We start from the raw sequence: 22,603 nt of genomic DNA on the forward strand, positions 1-22,603 counted from the left end.
TTTTGAAAAGGTGGATAAACCACAACATTAAATAAAGGAACAAGGTTACAACAGACACCTTCCACTAGATGTGGAAACAAAAGCAAAAGAGCATAGATGGAGGAACAACGGGTCTCCTCCTAACCCAAAATAAAAACAGAAAAGCTACTCCTCACCACCGATCTGATCAACCTCACTGAGCTCCTCCACCCTCGGACCCGGGAACTCTAAGCTGCGACGAATGCACCCTCATGAGTCATCCAGCCTTTCCTTGATCACTGTCCGTGTCTGAAGAACACCAAAGCAATAACATGCGATCAATTTTCAGAATAATATCCTGTGCTGGCAAAACATAGGCATTAAAAACACAGTCATTTCTAGCAAGCCAGACATTCCACACAATTGCTTTCACCACCAAAATCACCAAAGCCCCTATGGGCCTGTCGCAAGGACCTCCTCCAAGAGTCCCAAAGCGTGGTCATCAAGTCAGGCGGTTCATGGAATTGCAACAAACTACAAAAGTGAACCCAAACGAGACGTGCAAAGGGGTAGCGTAAGAAAAGATGATCCACCGATTCTACACCCCTGTGGCAGAGAACACAAGTTGCCGTTGGCAACTTGTTACATCTCCGCTTCTCAAGGTTTTCGAGGGAAGAGATACGGTTTTTCCAGACTAACCAATTGAAAAGGTTTATCTTTTTCGGATATCTACTTTTCCAGAAAAACCACGCAACCGGGCAACGTAGGCCCCCATCCATCAGAAAGTTGTACAATGACTTCACTGAGAAAACACCATTCCCAGTGAGTTTCCAAGATTTAATGTCCCTATCTCCTTCCCCTCTGTTCCTAAGCTTCTCCCTCAAAACTTGGGCTCCCGGAAACAACGCGAATGGCGATCGCGACAGCAAATGGGCAAGGTCAAAGACAGAAGCATTCTGGTGGGAAGAGCTATAGAACAGTTCAGGCCAGATATACATAGGCGCCAAACCACCTAACCAGTCATCTTTCCAAAAGGAAGTCTCCTGACCAGCACGAATATCATAAGAGACATAGGCCCGAAAGGCAGGGGTACAACTGATAACCCCTCTCCAAAAGTATGACATGCGACCCTTCAGCCTAGGAAACTGATCCCAGCGTGATAAAGAATAGTTAAAGCGGATCACCTCCGAAAGGCACTAATTTTCCTGTGTCACAAATTTCTACCACCACTTTCCTAACAAAGCCTGATTAAAAGTGTGGAGATCTAAGATTCCTCACCCACCATAATCCCGAGGCCTGCACAGAGACTTCCAACTCACCAGTTAACATGCCGATTTGTCAATATCAGGACCCATCCACAAAAAATCTCTTCTGATCTGGTCAATTTTCTTGATAACCCATGCTGGGAGACGGAACATAGACATCCAGTAAGTCGGCAGAGCCGAGAGGACAGAGTTCACTAGCGTGAGACGACCCCCCAACGAAAGGAATATACCTTTCCAGGATGCAGCCTATTGCTCACTTTAAGGATAACCCCATCCCAATCTTGATGTCTGGGTCTACGCCCCGCAATTGGAATACCCAAAAAAGTAACCGGTAGCTGTCCCGCTTGGCAGTTTAGGGTATCAGCAGCTTCCTTAGCCGGAAGGTCACCCCATTTGGTCGAGAATAAGCAAGTTTTGGAAAAATTGGTTGCAAGACCTAATAACCCTTCAAAAATGAACAGAATAAGTTTAACAATTCTGAGATCCTCCAACCCACCCGTCGTCAGGATGAGCAAATCATCCGCATAATGAAAATTACACCGATTTCCGAATACCCCAAGTGGGACGCCCACCAAAATCTTGGACTTCAAGGCATGAGAGAACATTGCACTCAGCACATCGGTGACCAAGATAAATAGAAGTGGCGATAACGGGTCGCTTTGACGCAGGCCACGCTTATAACGAATATACCCATTGGGTGCGCCGTTGATCAGAACATTCGCTTTCAAAGAAGAGAGAATGCATTTGATCCAACCAATCAAACGATCACCAAACCCCTCGCCTTAAGCAGTTCGAGCAAGAAATCCCAGTCGACATGATCAAAAGCTTTCGCAAAATCCACTTTGAGGATGTGCCCAGGGAGTCTTCTATTATTAATGCTAAAGATCAATTCTTCCGCCAGTGCGACGTTCTCCAAAATACATCTACCTTTAAGGAAGGACGACTGTTCCGCTTCCACAAGGTGGTTCATCACCTTGCCAAGCCGAGACGCTAGCATTTTTGAAAGAATTTTGAGCGTAGAGTGTTGGGTATGTGGAGCCTGATTGTGTGACACCCCAGGAGGTGCGGGAGAGCATCGGTTTAGATTGGAGGTGCGGGGAGAACGCCCGCATTAGGATACAAGGGTAATTTGTATATGATTAGGATTATAGTTTGATAATCTTGTAAATTGTACCTCGAGATAGGATTTGTATCCGAGATAGGTTAGGATCTCGGATAAGTTTAGGATCCGAGATAGGGTTAGGATCCGTATATGATTTACCCTCTTCCGGGATATGCCTCGAGTTCTAATCCGGGATATGCCTCAAAAGATCTAATCCGGATATACCTCCGATTTCTTCTATATATAGGCGATCCCTTGTAAGATGTACGAGTGCTTCGAGATATCGAAATAAAACCCTAGTGCGACGTGGACGTGAGGCAATCTTGCGAACCACGTAAATCTTGTCTTTCTTGTGATTGTTTTCTACTTTATTTTTTCTCTCGATCTTCGGTGGAACCGAATTCCCAACAACTGGTATCAGAGCCTAGGTTCGAAAATAAGAGTGGGAGCAGTGATGGAAGAAGGAAAGGTTCGAATTGAGAAATTCGATGGCAGGGACTTCGGATTCTGGAAGATGCAGATAGAAGACTATCTCTACCAGAGGAAGCTGCATGAACCGCTATCAGAGAAGAAGCCAGAGAGGATGGAGCAGGCGATGCGGGATCCGCTTGATCGCCCAGGGCGCTTGGAGTGGTTCGTTTGACATTGACGAGGAACGTGGCTTTCAACATCGTCCAAAGAGAAGACAAACTCACGGATCTAATGAAGGCGTTATCAAATATGTACGAGAAACCATCCGCCTCGAACAAGGTGTATTTTGATGCGTCGTCTGCTTTAACTTGAAGATGGTAGAAGGTGCATCTGTTACAGATCACATTAATGAGTTCAATGTGATTACGACTCAATTGAGTTCGTGAAGATCACGCTTTGAGGATGAGGTAAAAGGCACCGATTTTGCTATCATCCCCTACCGGAGAGTTGGTTAACGACAGTAACTGCAGTGAGTAGTTCGTCAGGAAGTGCGAAATTAAAGATGGAGGATATCCGAGATTTGATTCTGAGCGAGGATATTCGCAGAAAAAGAATCGAGGGAGAATCGTCGGGATTAGCTTTGAGCATACAAAGCGAGGAAGGAGTCAGCAGAAGGGTCGGAAAAAGGATCACAAAAGATATTGTTCTGCTGGAATTGCGATAAGAAGGGCCACTTCGATGAGTCGGTGCAAGGCACCAAAGAAGAATAAGAAGAATCAATCGAAGATGACGATTCTCGCAAAATTCAATCGCGAAGATGTTGAGGATGCTCTTGTTTGCTGTGTTGACAGTCCTATTGAGTCATGGATTCTAGACTCATGTGCGTCGTTTCACTCAACACACTGTAGAGAATTGCTACATAATTATGTTGCAGGAAAATATGGAAAGGTATATCTTGCTAATAATGAACCTTTGGAGATTGCGGGAAAGGGTGAAGTTCACATAAGGACTGCCAATGGAACACAGTGGAAGCTACAAGAAGTTAGGTATGTCCCAGGCCTGAAAAGAAACTTGATTTCCATGAGTCAGATTGACAATGCCGGATACACTATCGTGTTTGGAGGAGGATCGTGGAAAGTAACCAAGGGTGCAAGGATTGTGGTACAAGGCAAGAAGATGGGAACATTATACATGACTTCAAAGAGCGAGATACAATATCGATTGCTAGATTCTTCGATTGATTCAAAGTTATGGCATCGAAGACTTGGGGACATGAGCGAGAAAAAGGATGAAAGCTGCTAGCATCAAGCGGAAAAGTCGCCAGATTTGAAGACGGTTAATGTAGGTCTTTGTGAAGACCGTGATTTATGGGAAGCATAAAAGAGTCGGGTTTCTCAAAAGTCCGCAAGAGTATCAAAGGAAAAAAATGCTACAATTGGTGACAGTGATATATGGGGGCCAGCTCTAGTAAGATCTCTTGAGGCTCGCTACTATGTTACCTTTTATCGATGATTCCGCTCGAAAAGAGTCCGAGAATAGACAATGGTGGTGAGCCGGAGTACTATACGTGAAGCTATGCAAGTGGAAGATTCTGTCAAGTGGGAGTTAGCCATGAAAGAGGAGATGAACTCCCTAGAGACGAATCAGACTTGGGTGTTGACTAAGCTCCCGGAAGAGAAAAAGCCTCACTGAATCAAATGGGTGTACCATGTCAAGGAAGAACATGATGACAAGAAAAGGTACAAGGCCGATTTGTGGTGAAAGGCTTTCGATGGTTAATTGAGGATGAGACACTAGCATCGAAGAAGATACTTAGTGCGTAGAATCCAAAAAGACATGTTGACAAAGAGTGCAACCATCCAGAAACTGAGGTTATGCATGGCCTCAGTTGGCCTCCAAGTTGCTTGATAAAGAGGAGGCGCCGCACTAGGAGCATCATTTAAGCTACAGAGATGAGGACTATAAGAGAGCCGCTTATATTAGAAGATCAGTCTCCAAGTGGGAGATTGTTGGGTATGTGGAGCCTGATTGTGTGACACCCCAGGAGGTGCGGGAGAGCATCGGTTTAGGTTGGAGGTGCGGGGAGAACGCCGCATTAGGATACAAGGGTAATTTGTATATGATTAGGATTATAGTTTGATAATCTTGTAAATTGTACCCGAGATAGGATTTGTATCCGGATAGGTTAGGATCCGGATAAGTTTAGGATCCGAGATAGGGTTAGGATCCGGATATGATTTACCCTCTTCCGGATATGCCTCGGAGTTCTAATCCGGATATGCCTCAAAGATCTAATCCGGATATACCTCGATTTCTTCTATATATAGGCGTCCCTTGTAAGATGTATGAGTGCTTCGAGATATTGAAATAAAACCCTAGTGCGGCCGTGGACGTAGGCAATCTTGCACGAACCACGTAAATCTTGTCTTTCTTTGTGATTGTTTTCTACTTTATTTTTTTCTCTCGATCTTCGAGTGAATCCGAATTCCCCAACAAGCCCGTATCGAGCCTAGGTTCGAAAATAAGAGTGGGAGCAGTGATGGAAGAAGGAAAGGTTCGAATTGAGAAATTCGATGGCAGGGACTTCGGATTCTGGAAGATGCAGATAGAGGACTATCTCTACCAAAGGAAGCTGCATGAACCGCTATCAGAGAAGAAGCCAGAGAGGATGGAGCAGGCGATCGGGATCCGCTTGATCGCCAGCGCTTGGAGTGGTTCGTTTGACATCGACGAGGAACGTGGCTTTCAACATCGCCAAAGAGAAGACAACCGCGGATCTAATGAAGGCGTTATCAAATATGTACGAGAAACCATCTGCCTCGAACAAGGTGTATTTGATGCGTCGTCTGCTTAACTGAAGATGGTAGAAGGTGCATCGTTACGAGATCACATTAATGAGTTCAATGTGATTACGACTCAATTGAGTTCTGTGAAGATCACGTTTGAGGATGAGGTAAAAGGCACTCGATTTTTGCTATCATCCCTCACAGGGAGAGTTGGTCAACGACGATGAATCGCAGTGAGTATTGCCGTCCTAATGTCTCCTGCAGGAAGTCATGTTAAATGTATCCAAGTGTAAGGCAAATCGTTATTAGAATCTTTAATAGACTAACTAATAGTTCTACATCGCTCTTTTAACAAATATATACTATGTAAAATTGAATTACACATTGTTAAAGCTAGAGCATTGATATATATATATATATATATATATATATATATATATATATATATTTATATATTTTTTTACTTTTTAAATGTAAACTTCATTAATGATGTGTAGTAACAAAAATATTGCTATAAATAAATCAAAAGAACCCAACAGACAGGTTGCATTGCCTCATCACACCAAGACAACATGACTTAAAAAAAAAATGAGTCGATTCAATTGCATCCTTTAATCCATTTATATATTTATACATATTTCACCAATTATTTTATTGACAAATACGGAAAATAATTTTAAATGCAATTATTTATGTTACATTGATTACGTGGGTTGCTTGGCTGGTCCATAATTGGATTTAAATTTTATGGAACCCGAATCGCTTCGACCCGTTTGACACTATCGGATTCGGGTCGCGATATTAGCTAATGATATATTGACACCTGGACTTTTTGTTTCCCGTGTTTTGTTTTTGTTCTTATATTTATTTGTAGGGTTCGAAGTCGATAGCGCCGTTGATGAAGATGCGCGGTGGCGCCGCCGCCGCTGCCGGCGATTGCTTCACTGCGGGTTCTCACCGAGGAGAAGAGGAATGAAACATCGAGGTGGAGGTGGCGCGGGGATTGAGGGCGGAGAATAATGGTGGATTGAAGGAGGTTCAGGTAATCGATTTTTCCTAGGGTTTGGATCGAAAAAGGATTTGAGGTGTTGAAGGAGGTGAGTTAAGATGTTTGTTCTTACTTGACACTTTTTTGTTTATTGCTAATTTTTTTGGTATGAATTTGTTATCATGAAATGCAATTGTTTTTTTGTGTCGGAAAACTGGCAACTTTGGATTTTTTTTTTTTTCTTGGTTTGTTTGTTTGTAGAATCATTATGATCTTGTTTGGAACTTGTTCTTTTTATGGCATTTAATATTAGAAATGTTAATTCATAGAAGAGGAATAATAGACTATGATCTGTCATGAAATTTTTTTTTTTTGGTGTGTGGGTATAAGAATGACTATCAAAAATAACAGTTTTGGTATTTGAGAAAAATAAGAACTCAAGTTGTATGTATTTCATTTTTTTTTAATGCTCTTATTAATCATCAAGTAGGACCAAAAGCTGGCATTTGGTGCATTAAAAGCTTCCATGAAGAAGGAAAAGGAGGAAAAACAAGGCACACTAGCTATTGTGGATCTCTCAGTTAGAGGACAAATAACTACTAACTATTTTTATTTGCCATGTTAACCCAGTACATAATTATCTTAGTTTTGTGATTTTTATTCCGTGAATTAAATAAAGATCGCTGCTTGTGACTTGTTTTACCATGACCATCATTGCTACTTAATTGTAAACTGGTCTGAGCTTGTCTTTTTACCATCAACTTAGATTGAAACAGAATTATGCTATTTTACATTATGTTATACTAAGTACTAAGAGTGACTGAAAAATGGGGCATAGATGTATTTACTTGATGTGTTTTGGAAGATTATATGACTTTGTATAACTGATCATTTCAACCTGATGACATGGTGCAAAACCTTCTATCTTGTCTTACATTTTGTTAATGCCTTAATGGTGTAAATTTTTCATGATGTAGGAATCAGGGTGTGTGGTGATTTGCTGACCAAATTTCAAAAAGATCTGCATAATGCGATATCATATTAATTTCAGAAACTCATGAAAGGGAAGTACCAAACACATATGAACACTATGAAACATGCCAAGTGATGTTGGGAAAATGCGCAAGGGCTTTGATGTATTAGTTGCTTACGTGAAATGCAATGAAATAAATTTGCTTTTATCCCTTCTGATGGCAATTTGCTTTCCTCTTGAAGCCTTTTAAATTCAACAGAACACATTTCTGGTGAAGCACTTTATTTGAATTTTATTTGTCTACTTATATTAAGCTACTAAACCTTTCCTCGTGTTATTTATTTATTTATTTTTTGTTTTGAAAGTATTTCACTCTATCATTCATATTGCTAATGGAGATATGCCAGATGATGTTGGGAGAATGCGCAAGGGCTTTGATGTTGTGAAATTGCTCACATGAAACTATGAAATAAAACCATTGTTATCCCTCCTGATGGCATTTAAAATTTTCGATGAGGCTTCTCATTTCAATTACAAGAAATTACTGCGTTTGAGTTAATCTTTTGATGTAGGTGACTGAGTTCTTGATCAGGGAATTCAATTTAATGAACGGCAAGATTTTTGCCAGTTATCCATGCAATGGCACATTCCTGGGTATTACATTTTATGACTAATTTGGTAATTCAGGGCCCCGATGCAGGATGCATGCTAGATTGGATGCTGTCAAGGCCGAGATATCATCAACAGTATACATAGCAAGCAAATCTGTTTGGTTGCCAATTGTTCCAGGTTAGCTGAAATATTGCTTGATTGGTTCAATTTGTTTTCCCCTCCAAAATTTCCAGGTTCAAGTAAATGGACAACTGCCATAGATGTGGTTGAGTTTTTATGTTTTAGCTGTGTTTAATGCAGCTTACTAGGTTAAAGATGTGATGACAAATACATCTCAAATTTGGTGCATGTAATGATTCAGGAGATGGCATCTAAGCAGGTTATGTGCTTCTTTTGATAAACACTTAGAGGCAAACTCAAACCTGTGTAGCCTGTAAAAATCAAGCATTTGATCAACTGTTTTGATTTTTTTTGGTGGATGTAAGTTTTGACTTAGAATAATATATCCATTTTGCTTGTCTTTCTGTTCATCAGTGTAAAATTGATGAGCAGAAGAATTAAATCACAAGTTATGACAAATAGTTTTACATAAGAATGGGTTGGGATTTATGTTGAAGTAGTCTTATTCCAGTCTTATGTGCTTTTATTATGTTAGAAGCTATTACTAACGTTGAGGGCATTAATTTATTTTGGAATAAGATCTGTATTCTTTTGTTTGGAGTTAAATTCTTATTCTTTGGTATAATTTATTTATTTGGAGATGTATTTTATATCCTTCTTTCCATCTATCCCATGACAAGTATGATGAACTAGTAAAATTATCTGGGAGATATGTATTTATTCATTAGAAATCTAATAATTTTGGGAGGTCAAGGGAAATGTAGATAATAAATTCAGGAAACAAAAGACTAATTTATATTTTTTTATAATTTTCAAAATTATATAAAATGTATATATTTATATGATTTTAATATTTTTTTTAGAACTATAAATTCAAGGTGTTAATAATGAATACATAGCTGTAAACTAAGTTAGACTTGGCTGTTTTTGTTATCTAATAGTTTGAAGTCAAGCAAAAGTTGTGTAAAAGCTATTGACCAAAAATAAAATAATAAATTAATATCAAATCATTCATGCCAATTATATCATGGTCTAATGTTCTAGACGCGTTATAGTGTTCCACCGTTCTATACCTGAAGTTTTTTTTTATAATAAATAAAAAAATAAATAAAAGAAAGACCAACAAAAGAATTATTAGTCAGTGTCGGTGTTCTACTTTAATCTTAGCTAATGTTTTATAATTTTGCAAAATGATCCTCATTTAATTAATTATAAATTTTTCTTGTTGTATTTGACAAGCATGGCATTTATGTTGCCCTTTAACCATGGTTTATAATGTATAATATTATTTAATGTTTCTTTGATGGATAGAGAGATGAAGGATATGAATGAAATACTTAAAATTTTTATAATGGGTTAACATCCAAGGACGTCCATTTTTGAACATATTTCACTTCCTCCAAATACATCAATTTTCACTTTTTTTTTTTAATCAAAGCCTACCATTAATTAATTTTGAATTGTATCTATTATAATTATCAATTCATTTATTATTTTTTTGCAAATTTCAAAAGCATTAGAAACTGGTAAATAATGACAAAACCAAGGAAATTTTGACATAATAGTCTGGAGAAACAAGAGAAGTGCCCTGGCTTTGTTCAAACATTGTAATAATAATAATTATTATTATTTAAATAAAAGGGTGGTTTTCTCATCCTCCAATTGAAGTAAAATAAGGCGGGAAGATTGCTGACTGAGCTGTCATTGATAACATCTAGTTATGCCTAACGACCTCCTCCTCTTTTACTTCTCATTATTATAATTATAATCACAAATAAATAATAACAAAATCAATTGTAACATAAAAAAAAAATCACACCAAATAATCCTTCAAATCTATAAAAATCTCAATATCTTAAATTATTTGAATTTTCTTTGATTTCATAAAAAGTAAATGGGAAGTATAAAACAATTTCCAGGAATGCACAACTTTTTTTTAAATAATAGTTTATATAAAAATATTTTTATATATTTTTATTTTTTTAAATATTCTCAAGCATATGCTCAACTTAAATGAGAAAGTATTGAGGAACCTACATAAGAAACTTCAAAAACCAATATATATATATAAATATATATAATAATTAATTTATAAAATTTTCAGGGAGTGTTGTGTAAAAATAACAGTTGGTCTAATCGCGCGCCGAGGGTACACCGGAACGGAGCCCGTTCAACGTGCGAGCTTAGAAAAGTCGACGACCACCCGCCCAACAACGCCCGCCTTCGAAGACTCTATCATCCTCCTTCGTCTTCTCTCTTCCTCTTCTCTCGTTCTTCGTCTAATTCTTGGTGAGTTTTTGCTTGTTTTCTGGCTGAATTCATGCGTGGTGCTGTGATTTCTTGATTGGTTTGATTCCTGTTTTGGATTTCCTTGCTAAAATAATTTGCGGATCTTCTTTTGATCTTGATTCTTTGAAAATTTTTGTTCTATATGTGGGAAAGTTTTTGATTTTTGTTTACATTGATTTGGGAATGGATGGATTGTTTTTTGTGTAGGATTCGGAGGATGTCGGGAGGGGCTCGCAGCCGAGCTTGAGGAAGTATCTTGGTGCTATCAAGGACTCCACCACGGTTGGCTTGGCCAAAGTGAACAGCGATTACAAGGTTGGGAGATTTCTTTTTTCTGGTAAATTTGCGTTCTTGTTGCTCTTGTGAGCATGAGTTTTTGGTGCTTTTTGTGCTGCTTATTATGAAGTGTTTGTTGTTGTTAGGAGTTGGACATTGCTATAGTTAGGGCTACAAACCATGTTGAGCGACCAGCCAAGGAAAAGCACCTAACAGGTCAGTGGTGGTCTCTCAATTCTTTCTTTATATTTCTCTCAGAAGAGAAATTTCAAGATGAATATTTTCTTATGTAGGTAGATGTTCTGTTTCCTGTATGTTAAACCAAAATGTTATCTCCATATATATATATATTATGGAATGGACATGGGTTCTAGGAGTATCTTAGAAGCGGTTGATCTGTGTTAAATTTATAGTCATCAGATAATGAGCTTCATATACATGAATTTAGGTGACACTTTTTCCTTGACAAATGTTGTTGACATATGCCACGAGTAAAGCAGCACTTGCAAGGCTTCATGTATTATGTTATTTTTTAAAAAATTTAATTTTATATGTAGCATAGTTGTTTTACTTTTTTATTATTGGAATCTGATACTGACTCTTCCTTTCCACAGCCATTTTCCTTGCTATTTCTGCCACAAGGCCTAGGGCTGATGTTGCATACTGCATTCATGCTCTTGCCAGGCGTCTATCAAAGACACACAATTGGGCGGTATATAATCAGCATATCATTTGTTCTTGTACCTAAAACTTTCTGCAATAGTTTGTTTGAAAGTTTTTGTTGTCTTTACATTTAAAAACATTCTAGATCATATGATTACTTTCGTCTGTGAGGATGTTTCTGAATTTCTGGTCACTGCTGTTCTTGGAATTGCTACAAGTGATTCCATATTAACAAACCAACAGCATGCCTCTACAGTGTTGTCCATTTCTCTGTCTGAACTGGTTTCACAGAATCAATACTTATGCACTCTTCTTATAGTAGCCTCATTTATTTTCTTAGCTGATAAGTAATTGATCCCCTGAAGCAAAGTGGATTCTTCCATCTGATTTTTGATTGGTAAGGTTTAGTTTGTAGACTCAATGCCAAAAAAACAATGAATGTCGGAAAAAGACAAATGTGGAAGAGTTATTGACAAGTAGTGTTGTAAATATTAAAAAGCTTGTTCTTGTTGGCATGTTGTGACCCCACACAATTTTCCATGTATAATTAATAATAGCTGAAGCTAAATTTTTCAACGTCAGAACTTCAGGATTTAGATCCATGTAACACAACATAAGTTAGAGTTATAACTTGCTTTCGTGCTCATGCTTTATATCCTTTGGTTCTATAAATGTATGAAGCTAAGTGTTTCTTTTTCCAAGTTACGAAGTTTAAGTGTCCCTTTTTTTGTGATCCATGCAAGATCACCTGATGTACCACTATTTGTTCTTCAGGTTGCACTGAAGACATTAATCGTCATTCATCGTGCTCTTAGAGAAGTAGACCCTACTTTCCGTGAAGAACTACTAAACTATGGAAGACGTAGAGGCCATATGCTCAATTTGTCTCATTTTAGAGATGACTCAAGTCCAAATGGTATTGATTTATCTTACTGGACTTCATTGACTTGCAAAAGAAAAGTTTCAGAAATATGGAGTTTTGATGTTTTTCTTTTGTTCAGCATGGGACTACTCTGCATGGGTCCGGAGTTATGCCTTGTTTTTAGAGGAGAGACTTGAATGCTTTCGTACTCTTAAGTATGATGTAGAGACAGATCCTCCAGTATGTATCAAATTCCTTCTAGTACTTATTCATTTCTTTTTGTCCTAATGTTTCCATATTCTTATGCTTGTTTCGCTTGCAACTTACACTTGATGAATGGGCAACAGTGAATTCTTCTTTGTAGAATTATCTGGTTTAGGTATCACACTTCATTTTGTTGGCAGATACGTAGAAGTATAACTTTTCTTTATCTTGAACTTGAAGACAATTTGTTGCAGAATAGTATTTAATGCTTGCATAAGAGGCTGATTTGTGGATAGATAGTTGTTTATAAACTGCATATTTCAGTCTCAGTTCCTAGCATGAAGTGGGCTCATTAGAATTAGAATATATATTTCTTATGCGAAATGCAGAAATATCTTTAGAAGGAGGCTGAATTTTTTACTTTATAACATCATTTAGTTTTTGCAGTTTCATGATTTTTAAAGTTGATGTTTATGCGCATATGATCAGTAGTTCAATATTCATGACACATGATTGTTGCCTTCTGTAGTTGGGAGATGGTTTGAATATAAGCTTGTATGCTCACCTTGGTTGTTTTTGTGCCAAATGGCTATAATTTGTGAATTATTTCTTAGATTTTTCAATACAGAGTTCAGCCATTTCGGACATAGCAGATCACAGAATTATTTTTTTTCCTAGCTTGATTATCTAGTGTGTAGTGAACAGAGGGAAATCATTACTGAGAAAATGGAAAATTTTCTACAGAGAACCCGTGATCTTGATACTCCTGAGTTGCTAGAACACCTGCAAGCTCTACAACAACTCTTTTATCGTTTGCTTGGTTGCCAAGTAAGTCACTTCCTATGGTAAATGGCTTTAAGAATTAATTGATTTCAACTGTTTTGCTTTTGTTCTCCATATATAGTCTAATTTCAAATGTTATGCAGCCACAAGGAGCTGCTGGTTATAACATTGTGATTCAGTTGCCACTTTCAATGGTGAGGAGATGCTGCTCATCTTTTTTATTATTAAATGTTTTGTAGTGCTGAAGTAATTTGTTCAAAAAGTCTCGCTTTTTCTATGTTATGTTTGGTTTTTTTGTTTGCAAGGTTGCTAGGGAGAGCATTAAGATTTATAATGCCATTAATGATGGCACTGTTAATATGGTTGACAAGGTATGACAATCTAAGACATTTATTATTCAGAACTTGATTACTTTTGGATTTCAATTTCTGATGGTTGTCTGTTATTGTGCCAGTTCTTTGAAATGCAACGCCAAGATGCTCTTAAAGCACTTGATATATATAGGGACAGCAGGCCAGCAGGTAACCCGCCACTTTTTTTATAAGATTTAATTATTTAATTAAATTAATTATTAGATATTAATAAAAAGTAAATTATAATCTTAAAATATATTATTATATATCAAATCAAAAATTTGGTCAATTTTTATATGAAAGGTTTTTCCTCCAAAAACAATGAGGGACAAATTCCAAACCTTAACCTCTCAAGTCTAATCTCCAACTAAACACTTCTTTTAGCTTATAACATGAGGGACTTACCTATTCATATCTATAATTACTAAAATAACCAATGTTAGACGTAGACTTCCATATATCAGCAAGTATTAACTGATATGGGACAAATAATTATCTTTAATATAATTGTCATGTTTGTTTACAGGCAGAGTTATTGTCAGAATTTTATGAAGTATGTAAAACCTTTGATATTGGGCGTGGAGAAAAATTCGTAAAGATTGAGCAGGTTTTCTTTCTACTAAACTAGGTCCTTTTGATATTTTTTTCAGATATCTTGGTTAGTTACTCGCTGTATGGTTGCTTATTCACCAATCTCTGTGTGTGTTTTCTTTTTTCCTTTTCTTTTCATTTCCTTTTGTTTTCTCTTCTCTTTTTTTAAATTGCAGCCCCCTGCATCATTTCTCACAGCTATGGAAGATTATATTAGGGATGCTCCACGAGCTTCAGTTCACAAAGATAAGGTTTGTGGTTGCCTTACTACTTCATCCGATAAATCAATTTTAAAATTTCCCATTCAGAAATATTTTTCAACTTTGGATCTGTGTGTATGTATAATCTTATGCTGTGAAGAGGAGGATGAATGCATGAGATATATCCTGTAAAGAACCACCATATTAAATTCATTATTTGCTTTATCATGGAATGCATAGAGCATCGTGAACAAGGTTTATGTTCACTAGACTGGTTAATAAACTTTGCATATTACTTCCCTTATTGTCAAATTTTTTTATGGACTTAGAAGGCTGGAAAATTTATTTTTTTCCTTATTAGGATTAGATTCATACACAATATTAATTAATACTTTAAATGATGAATTAGGTTGTATGTGCAGCTAACAACATGACCACAATGCCACACACTTGAATTCAACTGTACTTTTATCCTGGGTAACATTGGTGTAAGTTTAATTTCATGTAAACAGGTAGCAGATGGGAAAGTTGTATTGGCAATTGAATATAAATCAGCTTCTGAAGTCAAGGAGGCTGCTGCCCCACCACCTCCAACTCCACCTCCACCTCCACCACCTCCTGAACCAGTCAAAGAAGAGGTCCCTGCACCTAAGCAAATAGATTTGCTGGTATTGTTTCCAACCTGATTGACATCTTTTTTCTTTGATAAGCTAATACATTTTCCCAATGATATATTGGAGTTAATTCTTCTCAGGATTTGAATGATAGCACAATTCCTGACTCATCTGACTTGGACAACAAAAATGCTCTGGCTCTTGCCATTGTTCCCATTGGTATAACTCAGTATGTGATTCTATTTACAGTCCGAATGTTTGAGTTAGTTGCCTGACATTCTAGTTTATTTTTCCAGATAATTTATCAACTACTACCTCTTCAAGTGGTCTGGCTACTGAGAACACTGGAACCACAGGGTGGGAATTGGCACTCGTTACAGCCCCAAGCTCTAATGAAACTGCTGTAGCATCAAGCAAACTGGTAACATGATCAGCGATATTATCCACCTGCCATTGTTCTTTCCTTTAAACTTACCGTTCTTATATTCGACTTGATGTCAGGCCGGAGGGCTGGATAAACTCACACTAGACAGCCTATATGATGATGCAAACCGGCGAGCGAACCAAAACGTAAGCTACAACCCATGGGAGGTAGGGCCAATGGCAAGTCCAATGATGCAACCAATGGCTCATGACCCATTCTACGCATCAAATGCAATTGCAGCGCCTCATTCCGTCCAGATGGCTGCAATGGCTCAGCAACAACAAGCTTTCATGCTGCAGCAGCAAATGATGATGATGGGTCAGCAACCACACCAAGCCCCTCTAAATCCGTTTGCTGCTAATCCGTATTCCGCAGTTGGTACACATCCGTATGGCTCCGGCATGCCTTTTCAATCATCCAATACATATACAGGATATATGTAGACCGGAGCTGAATACTGTACAGAAAAATTTCTGCTATTTTCGGTGTCACAGGTAGTGATCAAAAGGTGTATGCTGGTTCAAGATATAGATTGGTGTATTGATCATTGTAGGCTTATGATACACCATTTTATATGATCTTTGTGCAGTGAGAAATATTAGTTTGGCAAGGTTGAGAATAAACATTGAGATTTTATTATTTGTCACAATAGTACCCAATAATGTCCTGAGAGTTTTCTGTAATTCTACTTTTTCAATTTCTAATGAGTAATGATATCTGCTTGTGTGATCCTTAACTCATTTAGAATTATTAGTTTGAACATTACTTACTCCTTGCTATGTATTAATTTATGGTTTTATCCATTTTAATGAAAAACATATCTTTTAGGCTGAACCAGTTCTATATAATATAACCTACCTCAATTAGTATTTAATTAAACTAATAGTCTCACATTGATTCACTTTGAATATGGATGTACATGTACTTTTGGTCTCTCATTCTTTTAGTTAAACGCTTTAAAATTGTTATACTCACTCATATCAAAGATTTCTAATGAATGCTTGAGAACCTCCTGCCACCATTCAAAAGCTTCATCATCATCAGTTGATGCTACTTTAAAATTGAATTAACAACTCTATCACACCATTATAGTTAATCTTAAACCAAAGTGCCGTATCTATGTGAAATTATCAAACATATATATAATAATTAGAAAGTTAAGAAAGTCAAGGCCAACTGAAATCAACCTTAATTTATAGCAAGATTATAGGCACACTCTAGATTAAATTTACTAGTGAAAAGGATTAAGTACCTCTAATTAATTGATTCCTTAGTTATCAAGGATAAAAGATATCTCAGCCACCTGCAAGTTGATAGCTTACCTTAAAAATCCCACGCCTTGAATGAAGATACAGAATCATATTAAATTATCCAAAAAGAAGTATCAAGGAGTGGAGACATACCAGCTACCAATTCTGGTGCTCTTAATGCTCTTAAAAAAACACTTCCAATTAGGAATTAATTTAAGTACATTCTCATCATATGTTTCACAACATTCACAACTAACATTCCCAATCCTTACAAAAACAAAGTTAGGTCATCAGTCAGAAGCTACAAAAACAGATGTGTAAAACATGGTAGAACCTCTAATTTAACATTACTTTGTTAGTTTTCTTGTGAAGAAATTATGGAGAAAAATTTGGATGAAAGGAACTATTACTTTGTCTTGAAGACAAAGACCCTAACAATACCACAAATCTCTCTACGGATTAATTTTTTGTTTATTTTCCCTTGAGATGTCTCCATCTCTTGGTGCTCCAAAATACATACCAAAGAAAAGAAGAAAATGAAGTAGATAAGTGCTACACCTACACCAGCTCTGTAATATTTTTTTACAGACTGATCAGATGTCACTTCCTAACCTACTACATGTGCACATATATAAGAGGCCAACAAACATGCATGAATTATGCCATATTCTAATCTTTTAAGTTCTATATTCACACTTACCTGATCTCCATCAAACCCAACAGCAATAATTATGGCTACTTCTTTCCCCTCACAATGTTCTCTTGTGAAGATTATGTTGATAAGCATTGTTGCATTTGTTTCAGTACTAATTCCAACTTCTGAAGCTGCTGTGAAGAAGTATCAGTTTGACGTGAGTGAGATTGCATACATGCAATATTGCATTTAGATCTTATATTGCGTCAGATCAATTATCATGAATAATGATTTTTTTTTTTTGTGATTGTGTTTAATTGGTGGTTAATCTGATCAGGTGGTGGTGAAGAATGTTAGCAGGCTGTGCCATGCCAAACCAATTGTGACGGTGAACGGGATGTATCCTGGGCCAACGGTGTATGCAAGAGAAGGTGATAGAGTTATCATCACTGTCACCAACCATGCTCAGTATAACATGTCCATCCATTGGTACGAATATATACCTCCTTAATTAAGCTTAGCATAATTAATTATTATCAGTTTGATGTATATGCACATCTATATATATAAATACAAACAATTAAACATGAATGGATGGATATTAATTATTGCATGCAGGCATGGATTGAAGCAAGTGAGGAATGGATGGGCAGATGGACCGGCTTACATCACCCAATGTCCGATTCAGAGTGGCAACAGCTACACATATGACTTCAACATCACAGGACAAAGAGGCACATTGTGGTGGCATGCTCACATCTTATGGCTCAGAGCCACTGTTCATGGAGCCATTGTGATCATGCCTCAAGTTGGAGTCCCATATCCATTCCCACAGCCTCACTCAGAAGCAGAGCTAATGTTGGGTGAATGGTGGAATGCTGATGTTGAGACTATTGAGAATCAAGGCAACATTCTTGGTTTGCCTCCAAACATGTCTGACGCTCACACCATCAATGGCAAACCTGGCCCTCTCTTTCCATGCTCAGATAAACGTATAATAATAACTATATGATCTTAAATATTTAATTGATTAGCTTAATTATAACCAAACAATTAATATATATAAAAATGATTGATTCACAGACACTTATGCACTGGAGGTGGAATGGGGAAAAACATACCTCCTCCGAATCATCAACGCTGCACTCAATGACGAGCTCTTCTTCGCCATCGCCGGCCACAGCATGACTGTGGTGGAGATCGACGCCGTCTACTGCAAACCATTCACCACAGAAGCACTCCTCATCACACCAGGCCAGACGACGAACGTTCTAGTCCAAGCAAATCAATCACCGGGACGTTATTTCATGGCCACACGACCATTCATGGACGCCCCTGTGCTGGTGGACAACAAAACGGCCACGGCCATCCTCCAATACAAGGGAGTGCCAACTACTGTCCTTCCTCTTCTCCCTAAACTCCCTGCACCCAATGATACCACCTTTGCTGACAGCTACCTTGATAAGCTCCGCAGCCTCAACACAGCTCAGTTCCCGGCCAACGTGCCGCTCACCGTCGACAGCCACCTCTTCTACGTAATCGGACTGGGTGCGAACCCTTGCGCGACTTGTTTGAATGGCACCAGATTCACTGCCTCACTTAACAACATCACCTTCATGATGCCTAAGATCGGTTTGCTTCAAGCTCACTATTTCAATACCAAGGGTGTTTTCCGGCTGGATTTTCCTGACAAACCAGTGACACCGTTTAATTACACCGGTGCACCGTTGACGGCGAACCTCGGGACTTCGATGGGGACGAGGCTGAGCAAGGTGGCCTTTAACTCAACGGTGGAGTTGGTGCTGCAGGACACCAATCTTCTGACGGTGGAGTCTCATCCATTTCACTTGCATGGCTACAACTTCTTTGTTGTTGGGACTGGTATTGGCAACTTCGACCCGGCTAAAGATCCGGCCACATATAACTTGGTTGATCCGCCGGAGAGGAACACTGTTGGTGTGCCTACCGGAGGTTGGACTGCTATTAGATTCAGAGCTGATAATCCAGGTAAGTACTTGTTAATTATGTATGCATGGGATGATTATAAGTTTAATTAATTATTAGAGTAATTAAAAAAAAAACATGATTAACATGCATGATTTGTAGGTGTTTGGTTCTTACACTGTCATTTGGAACTGCACACAACTTGGGGATTGAAAATGGCATTTGTGGTAGAGAATGGAAATGGACCAGAGCAATCTGTGTTGCCTCCACCAAAGGATCTTCCTCTTTGTTAGGACACTCTACAAAACAGAGTTCAAAGTATGGCTTGCTGATTTTTTTTTCAACATGCAAAAGTTGCAGTATGTTTGTGAATAATGACGACCCTTAAAGGATCTTTAATCCAGACTTTGGTTGTTGTCTTTATATGATGATTGAAAAGAAGTGTATTGTATCGTTACTTTTATCTTTTGTTAGTGACGAAATCATTTGAAAGGTGGATTGATATAGAAGGAAAAATGTTTGTTTCCTTACTAACTCATTATTTAAAGAAAATTGGAAAAATCATAAAATAAAATCTGTTTGGATTTTGGAGGTTTTAAAACCGCATTTGTAATTAATAGAGGAATTGGTATTTGATTATTTATTTGTTTATTTTTGACAATGGTGACAAGCACAGTAAAAAAACAAATATGTATAGAAGTACACAGATTACACTAACTTAACGATTCTTTAAAGATTTACTATGTGAGACGTGTTAACAAGTGAACAATGAAGGACTATCACATAAACTTAAAATGATATACGGGTCGCCGATAGAGCTTTTCACCGAGTGACGAGAGTTCGATTCTTGACTGAGGGCACATTTTTGGGAGATGTGAGCGGTGGTTATGTGCGGGTGGTCCCATCGCCTATGTGTGTACGGGCTCCGCCCCCACTTTCTCCACTGAGACTTGTGCACACCCCTGATTGTTTAGCAAAGCCTTCGAGCTATCTGTTCCTCTTGTCAAAAAAAAATAAATAAATGATATATCAAGGACTATAACCCTACACTAGTAAATTTTTCGATCATACAACTTTAGAGAGATAGAGAATACGATTTCTCTCATAAAGAACCCACACCAAGATATAATGAATAGTAAATAAAAAATGTTCTACAGTATTAGGGACCCAATGGACAGCATTACTACAATCATGAGCGTGGAGTTTCGACCTATGTTTGCTTATGCTCTACATGGTATCTTGCCACTTACACCAAGCAAGTGTTGTGAAATTTGATTTGTTTATCAAATTAAAGGTTTAAGGTTAATATCTATAACTTGTTGATGTAATTTATTTATTATTTATTATTTTTATTTATAAAATCACATTATTGACTATTTGGGAGTTGAGATTTGACATTTCAATCTCCAATATGAGACTATCATGCTAAGCTATATCGATCTTGGCAATTTATCAATATTCTTAATATATATATATTCTTAATATATATATTAAATATGTTTGAACATTAATAACCCGATTACAAAACTTTGATTTAATGGAGATTAAGATTTTTTTTTTTTAAGGCACAATCACCTCAACTAATATCCGGAAGAGGATTAGACTCAAAATTATCATTTTAATAAGTAATTTTTTTTTTAAATAAAGATAACAAGCTTCGCCACATAAGAAGGTTGTCAAAGAGGTAAATATAAAGGGGTTGCCAAAAAGGTACAGTCAAATATAATGGTGTTGTTGGTGTATTACTCATAAAAAATTAACTATGTGAAGTGGGTTAATACGCTGGATAATGGCAACCTTCTATATCTACATGTGCTCAAAATAACATATTAAAGACGATAACTCCATAATAAAAATTGATTTAGCTCTCACAAGTGATCATGAAAAACAATTTTTTAATTATGATCAAAGACAAAGAAATAAAGATTCGGAATGAAATCACAAAAGCAATAGACTCCCTGAATCTCCTTGCCACTCCCTCATCTCCCTCAGCTCCTAATCTATTATATGCAGATGATATGGCCTCTCAAGCATTATTTTTAATTTTTTGTCATTAGAAAATTATAAAAATCACGCTCATCCTTTCAATAGGGAGAGGAATGGAGTATCAACTATCTTTTTACAAGATGGTTCTCAACCATTATCCTCTATTACAGGCAAACTAATAGTCCTACCTTTAGTTAATTAATTATCTGGGGCAGAACTCAATTGTGTTAGAGCCTGAAAGCTATGCATATGTACTGCATTGTTGCCCTTCATTTTTCTTTGCAAAAAAATGGTATCAATATTTGAGCATCAGAACATTGTACTACAATAAAAGCTAACTATTATTAGCAAATGAAATGTTTAATTTCTCTCTGCCAATATTCTTGGCTATGAACAAATAGCCCAGCTACATCCTCCACCATGATATGCAACTAGTATAGTTTCTCATCATTCATTGTCTATTATCCCTTGAAGTTTGAAGAGGGCAAACTCCCCCCTTTTTTCTTGCAATTGGGATCAATTTTTTTTTTTTTAAATAAAGTGAATAAATCACTGTTTTATTAAACAAAAATGAACAATTAGAATCAGATTTTGCTCCGATGAAAAAAGTAAATGTAATAAATTGCATCTTAAGAAATATTGGAGCAACAGAGGATACTATAACTGGAAATACCATGCCACAGTACCATTTTAAGTTGAGGAATTAGATACGAAGTGAAGCCCCATAAATACAAACCTAATAACTAAATATAAACATATACATGTATCACAAGTATTATTTATATAAAGAAGGAAATCATAGTATAGAATTAGAACTAACTAAAAGAACTCAACTAATAATCAGAACCAGCTATTCTTGATTTTTATTTATATTCTCACAAACTAACTAATTATCTGGCTTTTGTTCCCACATTTGAACCAATGTAATCATCAGTAACATATAAAATCAGGATATAACATATCAAGTAGCAGTAAAGCTGATATAAAACCAATGGAATCCGAGAATAACACAACACAAAATTATTAAGTATTAACAAAGCATTTTATAATCAAAGCCAATACCCATAAATTAATGAGTTGATAATTTGAGATATATATAACTGTGTTGCATATGCATGCATGTCCACATAAAGCATGACAATCAGTACCATGCCCTCAAAAACATAGGTAAGGGGTTTCAAATGAAAACTATAAATGCCTTATCAAATGTGGCCCTAAAGACTTTAAAAGCTCATATATTGAGCTCTAGCTTAACCAAGTGGGTCTTGAAAAAGATGCATGCCCAATATTTCCTCTGTTTACTAATATTTGTCTA

General features: G+C 37.1%; 2 protein-coding genes and 1 long non-coding RNA gene across 3 annotated transcripts; all 3 read left to right on the top strand.

The window, feature by feature from the left end:
* The first annotated feature begins 6,403 nt into the window (after nt 1-6,403).
* Nucleotides 6,404-8,711, top strand: LOC120255082. Its single transcript, XR_005534897.1, has 3 exons — nt 6,404-6,619; nt 7,488-8,272; nt 8,396-8,711. It is a non-coding gene; the product is annotated as an uncharacterized LOC120255082 (long non-coding RNA).
* Nucleotides 8,712-10,535: 1,824 nt separating this feature from the next.
* On the top strand, nt 10,536-16,210 carry LOC120255086 (putative clathrin assembly protein At5g35200). Its single transcript, XM_039262986.1, is given in 17 exon segments — nt 10,536-10,547; nt 10,712-10,819; nt 10,927-10,996; nt 11,395-11,492; nt 12,218-12,359; nt 12,445-12,545; nt 13,254-13,337; nt 13,436-13,486; nt 13,598-13,663; nt 13,747-13,797; nt 13,799-13,813; nt 14,172-14,252; nt 14,413-14,487; nt 14,949-15,104; nt 15,191-15,269; nt 15,347-15,471; nt 15,552-16,210. Coding segments are annotated over 17 exon segments (1,680 nt in total). The 3' UTR covers nt 15,918-16,210.
* Nucleotides 16,211-17,406: 1,196 nt separating this feature from the next.
* On the top strand, nt 17,407-19,828 carry LOC120255084 (laccase-11-like). Its single transcript, XM_039262984.1, has 5 exons — nt 17,407-17,575; nt 17,696-17,847; nt 17,977-18,350; nt 18,442-19,365; nt 19,465-19,828. Exons 1-5 carry the CDS (start codon nt 17,456-17,458, stop codon nt 19,593-19,595), a joined length of 1,701 nt encoding a protein of 566 aa, XP_039118918.1. The 5' UTR covers nt 17,407-17,455; the 3' UTR covers nt 19,596-19,828.
* Nucleotides 19,829-22,603: the final 2,775 nt, after the last annotated feature.

Source organism: Dioscorea cayenensis, unplaced genomic scaffold (genome assembly GCF_009730915.1).
Source record: "Dioscorea cayenensis subsp. rotundata cultivar TDr96_F1 unplaced genomic scaffold, TDr96_F1_v2_PseudoChromosome.rev07_lg8_w22 25.fasta BLBR01000828.1, whole genome shotgun sequence".
In the NCBI taxonomy this organism is placed as follows: Eukaryota; Viridiplantae; Streptophyta; class Magnoliopsida; order Dioscoreales; family Dioscoreaceae; genus Dioscorea; species Dioscorea cayenensis.